The sequence below is a fragment of the Belonocnema kinseyi genome, chromosome 2 (genome assembly GCF_010883055.1).
Source record: "Belonocnema kinseyi isolate 2016_QV_RU_SX_M_011 chromosome 2, B_treatae_v1, whole genome shotgun sequence".
Taxonomy (NCBI): Eukaryota; Metazoa; Arthropoda; class Insecta; order Hymenoptera; family Cynipidae; genus Belonocnema; species Belonocnema kinseyi.
Window position 1 is genome coordinate 120963404 of NC_046658.1, and position 10163 is coordinate 120973566.

At 35.3% G+C, this 10163-nt stretch overlaps 1 protein-coding gene across 1 annotated transcript in view; it reads left to right on the forward strand.

Annotated features, from left to right (window-relative positions):
* Window positions 1–10163, forward strand: part of LOC117182968 (ankyrin repeat and death domain-containing protein 1A-like) — a 67379-nt gene that overhangs the window by 54933 nt on the left and 2283 nt on the right. Inside the window, exon 13 of the mRNA XM_033376093.1 lies at window positions 6743–6871. Coding sequence (XP_033231984.1) covers window positions 6743–6871 — 129 coding nt within the window. The remainder of the gene's footprint in view (window positions 1–6742; window positions 6872–10163) is intronic.

Sequence of the window (10163 nt, forward strand, 5' to 3'; positions counted from 1 at the left end):
GTCTTGTGAGCTAATGTTTGCTTTCCTTAAATCGCCCGGATTGAAGTCTGGTACAGAGGGTTTTATTTTTGCATGCCAAGACGGTGTCATTTCCACCTTAACTTACCGTCGCCACATTTTGAGCCAAGACATTCCTGATGATAGCTGCAGGGCGTGCCATGCGGGAATGGCCTACATTCGAAGGCACAATGCGGCACTAAAAGTGCTTTATTACCATCTCTGTCACTCCTACGGCATTCACCTTAATATCGCACCTCTAAATGCTCCTAGGGAAATTGAGTCAATTGTCGAGAATGGGAAGTGCCGCATATACTGGAACTTTGTATTCTCGACAATTGTTTCTGTTGCTCACTCGAGGCCTGACATGGTACTTCTTGACTTCGAGAAGCGAACCATGTTCGTTATCAAATTTTCGGCACAAGCTGATAAAAACATCATAGCCAAGGAGAATGAAAAGAAAGAGAGATATCGAGACCTTATAAGGGAGTTGCAAGGATTGTACCCGGAATATTCTGTTAAACTGATCGTCCTTATCATCAGCGCTCTTGGGGGTGCCAAGCTTTCACTTGCTAATGGCCTAAAAAGCATCCCTGCGTGTCAACAATATGCTAGAACACTTGCGGGAAAAATGCAGAAGGCGGTTGTCCTTGGGTCACTTCGTGTTCTCAGGGTGCACGAGGCTTTTGCTGGATCGTCGTATTGATTCCTTTACAGACTGTAACCACCTATCTCACGGTTTAATGTTAGTTTATTTAAATAAATGCTTCGGTGCATTGACACCAAGAGATTTAATAAACATATTGAATCGAGTTGTTTGAAATAGAGATTGAAGAATTAAACAATATGAATATTAAAAATTGGTTAGATACAAACCAAAATCCAAGTACGAACTTTTTTTGTTAATTTTAATTTTTTTGAAACTCGTTATTTGATTTTCTCGTATTTCAGGTAGTGTAGGAAATAATTTTAAATGAGCTTCATGTAATTGCAATAAATATTTTAAGTAACCAATCATTATAGACAATTGAACAATGGGAACCTACACCCTTCGGAGTTTTGTTAGAATTCATACTCCTTCTAGTAATAAATCACGAACGAAAGTGTATTATGTTGAAGTAATAAGATGCGCTTTTAAACCATTGAGGAGAAAATCTGCTTCAAAACAAATCACGCACGTTACATGGACGACGATGTGAAAGTTTGCAACCCTGAAGTCCGAGCTCGATTCCTTCTGCTGGCATGTTATGCCAATTTGTTTTTCATTTAAATTTTATGTCCTCTGACTTTATTTATAATTGTAAATTATACACAATATACATATAAAATTATGTCTTTCTTGTAAACGATAGAGCAAGCATGGCTTCGATGTTCGTTCCACGCTTTTTCACATTTACGCGAGGAGCGCTAACCAATCGCGCAAAGCCTCCTCCTAGCACATTAACCAAACGTTCATCGCTGAAAAAACTTGTGCGTGGCGAGCGCGAACCAATCCGCGTAACTCTACCAATGGAATGCCCCCAATCGCCTGCGTCGCGAGTGGTGCCCCACCGCTGAAGTCAATTCCATAAAAGTTAGAGCCGCTTAGCCAAGCAAAATAAGATTGGATATTGAGATTGTCATATTGATATTATTGCTTTGATCGATATTTGATGATTAGACACTAAGACATTCATCGGTGCTTAAAAGTGATTGATTAGAAGATCATTGATTGATTGGGAGTATTTCACCGAAGGCGCATAACGCCTAACTACAGGTCAATATCGTAGTTGAAGCGGACAACTCATGAAATGAACTGAAATCAATCTGGAGCCCCGGGCCCTAAGAAGCGGAAAACTGAACTCAACTCAGCATTGGGCAAACCCAACCAAAACTCAACTAACACCAATGTACCCGTACATAACAGCTTCGGAGTACTAAATTCGTTGGATAATGAAGAAGACGATTATATGGAAGACAGCAATGGAGAAAAATCAGAAACATTACCAAGCCTGTTACTCAAGATAAGACTGAAAAGAAGGTGAATTTACCACCGATGCTATTTACGGATTGCATCACGGATTGTCAGAAATGCATCAAAACCATAGTGAATTCTTCCACTATGGAAGAATTGTTGCTGACCTGAAACGACAAGGTATAGTGCGTGAAAGGATCACCTCTCTCAAGAAGCACAAATCAGTAAACAATCCTCTGAATAATCCAGTCTAAATTCTGACCTTCGACAAGGATACCGATCTAAGGAAAGTGTGGGATATAAAGTACCTGTGTTATGTTAAAGTGACGTAGGAGAAATATAAAATTCAAGGGGAGTTACTCAGTGTCATAATTGCCAGTCCTTTGGTCATGGTACTCTTTATTTTCAAAAAAGCCCAATGTGTGTTAAGTGTGAAAAATCACTTAACAGCAAAATGTGATGAGGATAAAAATGACCCCCCCCCCCCAAATGTGTCAACTGCGGTGGTGACCAACCAGCGAACTACTCGAAGTGCAGACTATATCTGCAGCATCTACAGAAAGTCCAAGCTAAAGGGCTGCAACTAGAAATGGACGCGGATGATCCGGAACTGAGGAACTTAAAAGGACAAGCAGGCAGGCCTCTGTGTCCTGTTTTGTTGTATCGTCTAACCTTAGGTGGTTCAGCGAATTATTCATTGTAGTTTTTTAATATTTATTCCCAACCCCGACGATCCCCTTAAATGATAAAGCACTAAACTTATCCACTATCGCGCGATTTAAGGGACTTTGAAATAAGACACAGGTATAAGGGAAAAAGCCATGCTGGCATAAAAACCCCTGATTTACTAAAGTGAAATACACAGAAATACAAAGAGGAATTGATAGTTAATGATCGCGATTGAGTATTTACGATAGTCGCGGAGAACCGGCGATGGCGTCAACCCGCACGCGGTTAAGATCAAGTGATTTGATTTAATTCGATCGCAACGGTGATTGCATCCTGATTCCTTCGATAGGAATCAGTGGGGTGTACTCTAGTCATGCCAAGTAGGCGCTAGGTCGCGGCGGAGCTCCACGCGGACCGAGTGTTTGATTTCGATATTATTGAAATACTGCACGAACGAATAGCAGTATTCCGGACGACTACTCAACGAGTACTTGAAAAGACTGAAAACGATGTGACTTGGTGCGGCGCCAACATCGGCCCCCAACGCCTGCGCATGCTCGTTCCTACCCTTCGCCCCCCCCCCCCCCCCCCTCCTTTCTCTTCTACCTTCCGGCAGACAGAACTACACTTCATCATTTGAAACGAGCATGAAAACTTAAATTCTAAATTTTGTTGCGACACAACAATCACCGCCTCCTAGACAACAGGACTTCCCAGCCTTGAGGAAAAGAGAACCTTCTGCTCACTTCCAGCCAGCAGCAGAGACTTCCTCCGCATGGGGGGCAGCAAAGTACACCTCCTGAGAGAACGAGCGGAAATCTCACGGACTTCCAAAGCCTAATGGATGAAATAGATAAGTTAAATCAACTTATAGATTTAGGTAAGATGTTGAGGATTGTCGTACAATTGAATAAGAAATTAATTACCTGTAAAGATAATATATCAAAGTTGCAAGTTTTCTATGATGTATTAAATGGCTACTAGAAGCAATGTTTCTATTTTTGTTTTGGTCCATTGGAATGTCAATGGTAACCAAAGTGAACTTGAACAATTCATTTCGGATCATAACGTATATATTGTGTTGCTGAATGAAAGTAAGTTAACTGCAAAGAAAAATTTTAAAAGGTCTAGTTTTCACGGAGAAAAATGGATGTTCAAACGTAACATCCAGCTTTTCAGGGTTAACATATTTTATGTTTAATTATAGGACACCAATCTGGATGTTTGAAGTTAGCATCTGTAGATATCAAAAAGTGAGATGTTACTACGGAACATTCAAAATGTTTAACTATAATTTCCGAGATATTACATTTATGGTTATGCCAAATAAGGGCTGTAAATATTTGAGGAGTTTACTTATTTCTAGTAATTCAAGGAATTAATTGATAACATATGTGTGTATTTAAAATTAAACCTTAATATTCTCGCATGCTGGAAAAACCTATACAGGGTGTAAAATGTCGATCAGATTATACACGCAGTCAAGTTGAGGTGATGTGTAATATTTTCAATGCAAAATAAGAAATAAAAACGCGATAAGTAAGCGAAAAACGAATGATATGTAATGTGCAGTTAAGATTCTATCTATTTTTGGTTATTAGAACTCAAATTTGATTTTAAATTTATAAAATTTATAAAATATAGAACCGACAAATTTAGTTAAGAAATTTTAATGCGCAATGCGCATGCGCTTGGGCGATTTTAATCTCTGAATGTGTTTCAGTTTAACACACAAATATTTTTAACCCTCACATCTCAAAAAGATAGCAGATGTTTGGTATGAATATCTGCATGTTAGGTGGTACAATCTTACCCTTTGAATATCTACATTTAAACATCCATTTTTCTCCGTGTTACTTGTGTTAGAAAACACAGAAATTCGGTATACTAAACTCCACAACACAAGCTTGAAATTAACGATTTAAATAGTATTTTTAAAATATCCAATTAAGTTTTAGTATATGGTGATGTGAACGCGAAAAATATACGGAGAAAACAATATCGCAAGAATTGCAATATGTACCGTAAATCCTGCGCTTTATATTGTAATTATCACGTGATAATAACGTAAAATCGTGATATTGTACATTGCAAGACTTTACAGTATATTATTATTTTATTATATTATATTTTCAAGAGTTCTAGTAGTGGCTAAGCGATGTTAGTGCATTATAATATCCTAAAAAGCTCCGGAACCTGCTTGTACGTTATCATATTGCGCTTTAATTCAATACAGAGGTTTTGCGATATCATTGTGCGATATATTTTTCTCCGTGTAAAGCTTGGAATTGCAGGGTTGATAACGGATATAGGACTTGCTAAAAATATCAGTTGGAACCTGATGGTAGACGTTTTGGATGAATTAAACTCCGACCATTTCTCGGTCCTGATTTTACTATCAAATATAAATAATATAGAATCTGAACATAAAACTTTTCTAAATTATAAGAAAGCTAACTGGGGTAACGTTCAGCAACATATAAATAAAAATTTAATCCTTAGTAGAAACATTGCTTCTAAAGTGGAAATCGATCGTCTATCAAAGAACCAAGAGAAAAGAAATCAAGAATATTAAGAATAAACTGTCAAATACTATTGATAAGAAAATTAGGGAATTTAATAAGGATAATTGGTCTAAAAAACTAGAAAATCTAGAGGTTAAAAATAATTCGCTATGGAAAATGGCTAAATGTTTTACAAAAAGAAACTCAGTGCGATTCCAGTTCTTCATGTAACTAATTGTTTAGCATTTAGTAACGAAGATAGGGTTGAGCATTTAGCTGAAAATTTTGAAAAAGTTCCCCAGTGGGCACAAAATTTGGCGCCGTCTTTACGACATCGTTACATCTGTACGACATCCTATGTCCATGTCGTTTCGGTGTCTTTGCGATAACTTAAAGACATCGTCAGATCATACGACTTATTTACGATATCGTAGACACTTTAAGGACATGGACATAGGATGTCGTAAAGATGTCGTAACGATGTCGTAAAGACGTCGCCAAACTTTGCGCCCACTGGGTCACCACCTAACTGAAAACATGAGGGATGATGAGATTGATGGAATCGTTTACAGAACCTTCAATAGAATTAAGGAAAAAACTATTAATGCCGATGATGTGACAAAAGACACGTCTTCTGAGATCAAAAAAGCAGTTCTTAGAACAAAATCTAAGAAAGCACCGGGACTAAATAATATACAAAACATTATTTTTTTAAAACTACCTAAAAAGGATTTTGTCCAACTGATGCACATTTTTAATGCTTGTCTCAATTTATCGAATTTCCCCTCATGCTGTAAAAAGGCCAATTTGCATTTGTTGAGGGTAAAAGCACAGATCAACAATTATTCAGAGTAACAAATGACACAAGTATGAATACTAACCTGAATAAATCCACAGCTCTAGTAATGCTAGAAAAAGAAAAGGCTTTTGATAAGGTCTGGCATGAGGGTCTTATTTACCAAATTTCAAACTTAAACTTTCCAGTTTATATCCTAAACATTTTAATAAGTTATTTGAAGTAGTTAAATTACCTAAGATTGCGGATGATACTGCGCTGTATGTATCATTTTGGACTAGCCATAAGTTTTTGTACCAAAAAATTTTTTAACTTTAAATATGTTACAATAAAATTATCCTACGATCTATCAACAATAAAATTTGAACAAGAGATAAAATATATAATTAATAAGAGGAAAAATTCCAGCCGGGAACTAGGTATCTAAATTTAAATTATAGAATGAATAAGATAACTCTATATTGATCTCCTCTAATATTATGAACAATAAATATATTTTTAAATGCAAAAAACGCCAAGTAAAGTAACCTGACCGTAATTTTTCTGAGCCGTTTTTCCCGAAAATAGTTGAAAAGCGCAACTTTGTACTTTAAAATATTACAAGTATAGTCGTGACCAATTACTGGGAGAAGTTTAAATAAAAAAAGATCCGAAGGGTGTCTTTGCCCTTATAAGCCATTTTTATAATTTATTTCCTGAAAATGCGAGAATCGAATAGCCTTGGGGTTAGTTAGCTTAGCACTTCGTTATTTGCACATACTGACGTTCCTGTAAAGAATGAGGAGCAGCCTTATGAAAAGGACGATAAAGATGCGATCGTAGGTCCTTCGAGTTACAAGGAGCATGGATACCGGATGCTGCTAATCTGGGCTTCCGGTCTTAATCCTGAGGTGCATCCGCTGAAAGAACTTCATGAGGCTTTATCGGCAATTGGCAAAACTTCCGCCGCTGGTAATAACTATTTTATTATTTCATATTCTTCTTCACACTACTTTCACGCTTATAAAGGGTAGCCTTTTTTTACAAAATTGATGTATGCTGAAATTATTCAGCTCAATTTTGTAAACATTGCCTTTTTAAATTTCCGCTTTTAATAAATTCCTTTACTTATATATTTTAGTCTTCTATATGTCCAAGAACAATAATCCATTAATTTATGTATTTCAGAGAAAAAAATTTTATGAACGACGGTAATTAAGATAAAAATGCCATTTTTAAAAAATGGGCTTGAGAACCCTAAATATTTTTTTTTTTTAATTCTGCAAAAATTTTAGCAAAAAAAGCCGTTTTTAAACCACCCCAATTATAAAAATCCAAAACGCAAGAAGAGAAATTGCCAACAAAAAAATTAATTTGCAATCTTAGTTTAAAATCTTATAAAACTAACGTGTATTATTTCTCTCTAGTAAATGAACAAAAAGCATTTTACAGTTTGAAGAAATATCGAAATTTGCAAAAATAACGATTTTCCTTCACCAGCCCGTGTAGAAATTCAAATCGGGAACTAATCTGGTTCCCGACCATTCGACCCCACTTAAAGCCGGGGGCTAGTCGGGTGACCCGACTTATTCTAGTCATGGCCTGATCGGGTACTAGTAGGGGTCATATAATAATACATCCACGTGGAATATTAACCAAACTCTCCAAAATTTGTAGAACATCCCCTAAAAGTTTGTCAAAATATTTATTATTTACGGAAAACTCCATTAACTGTTTTGAAATATTTAAAAAATACAACAATTTATGTAACTAAAATTCCCCAAAATTTGTGTGATATTAATTTTTAAAAAAACTTCAGCTGGAAGGCAGCAATGAAAGAGCTTTGCTCTAAAGGAACCGCCATGTTGGTCACATTAGTCTCTGCTCCAGGTAATTATGCTTCGTTACGTGTGGACTGCTGTCTTAAACACTCGACGCATAATTTTTGTAGAGCGAGAGGCGGCACGTCGCGCCTTTGCGGATTTCCTTTAATGCTACCAGTCCAGAACCGCAATACTCAAATGAAGGTGGCAGCGAAATCTGAACTGTACCGTGCTTAATAGTTTACTACTAGGATACTGCTCTTCACTGATTAATCAAAAACTTTTTCTCTTTCCAATTTCAACTAGATGAAGGATTAGACTTTATTTTACATATGGAAAATCTTTCAGATTAATTTAAAAATAAGCATCTGTACAAATTTAGAGTCTTATGACTTTCGGCAAACTTCTTACCTACATCTATATGTATTTTTTCCAATATGGATTTTCTTAAAATTCCATACAAAGGTATTTATAAATGTTCCTAGATATTCGCAATTTTCTAAAAAATACTACAAAAAAAATAAGATTACGCCTTTTTAAAGATTTTTATCGTTGTTTTTATAAAAAGTAGGTTTTCTTACAAAATTATTGACTTAATAATTATTTATTAAGTATATTTAAGATGAATTTAACATTAATCAATCTTTTGTTCAAAAAACGATGTAAAATTATTGTTAAATATATTCTTAGTGTTTTAGAATTAAAAAATCATTACGCTTTTTTAGATATTACCTCATTTGATAAAACCTCGCCGAAAACTCAAACATAAGAATAACCCGACCACAGCCCCACTAGCTCCCGACCAGAACCTGAAGATTACCCGCACGGAAATTAGTGAACAAAAAGACTTGACTAGCCCTTGACCAACCACCGACCAGGCCCCGACTGAAATTTTGACAACAAACAGCCCAGCTAGCTCCCAATTAGTCCCCGACTGGGTGCTTTGTCAAAATTAATAACCCGACTAGTCCCCGATTAGTGCCCGACTTGTAATAGGGCCAAATGGGGTTATTTCCACACGGGATAGATGAATTATCAACTAAAATGATGAAATTTTAACTGTAATAGTTAAATTTTCAGTTATTTTCAACCAAAACAAAAAAAAAATTTTGCACCAGAGATCAATTTTTAACCAAAATAGTACATCTTTAACTGGAATAGTTTAATTTTCAGTTCATAAAGACAATAAATTTCAACTAAAAAAATTATGCGCCTCCGAGACGAATTTTCAATTAAAATGTTGAATCTTCAAAAAAATGTAAACAAGTGATTCAACCTTAAAGCAAGTCTCAGTTTTCAACCCAAAGAAAAGATAAACTTTCAACAAGTAATGAAGCAATTGAATTTCTAACAAAAATGACGGTTTATCAGAAAAATAATTGAATTTTCAACCAAGAAAGATTTCAGTTAGTTTTTCAACACCAAAATATGAATTTTCAAAAAAAAACTCATTTCCTACAAAAAAACACGAAGTTAAATTTTTAAACAAATAGTTGAATTTGTAACTGCAGATGACCAAGCTTCAAATGAAATAGTTAATTTTTTTATTTAAGTAATTTATAACCCAAACACAGGAATGATGTTCCTGATGACTGGGTTTAAAATCTTAGTATTTTATTCTACATTCGCTTCGTTTTGATTCCACTTATAATTTTCTAAAGAACCTATGGTTATACATGTGAGATGTGACTTATGTAGTTAGTACAAAATACTTTCTGAACTCTTTATTATTCTTAAAAAAAATATTTACTTTATTATTCTAGTGTTATTGTTAATCGCATAAAAAAGAAGACATTAAATTACGTAAATTGTCTGCAATTTTACATGTAAGTTGTCGCTTATGTAATAGGTACAAAAAGCTTCTCGGACTTTTCTGTAAATTCTTGCATCGTTTCACTTTCTCGAATTTCTTCTGGTAAATTGTAATACGGCTATACTACTATATACAGCTGTGTTCTGTCCTAAATTAGTTCTATAATACTGTTTTCTGAGTTCTCTCGCACATCTTGTTTTGTAATTATAAACATTTGTTTTAATTTCAATTTTATTTTTCGCCATCCTAAATATCAATTTTGATCTTTCGATGTCTTGAAGAGTACACATATCTGGTACTTAAATTTTTTATGTAATTCAATAGTTTGAGGTTCCGGTGGTAGTTTAAATATTGATTTTGTAGCTTTATTCTGTAGCCTTTGCATTTTTTCAATTAGTTTCTCTGACGCTGTTGCCCAAGTTGTAATTATACACCTAAATCTTGCTTTTAGTCCAAGATGTAATTATACACCTAACTCTCGCTTTTAGTCAAGTATCGGGGTTTGCCTTCAAATGGCCTTGGACTGATTTCGGGGGGATAGAAACGTAAACAGTGAGGGCAACCTGACTCGTTTCCATTATATATATAATGTCGCAACCGCTCTCGCCCTACTCCCCTGAGAAACTGC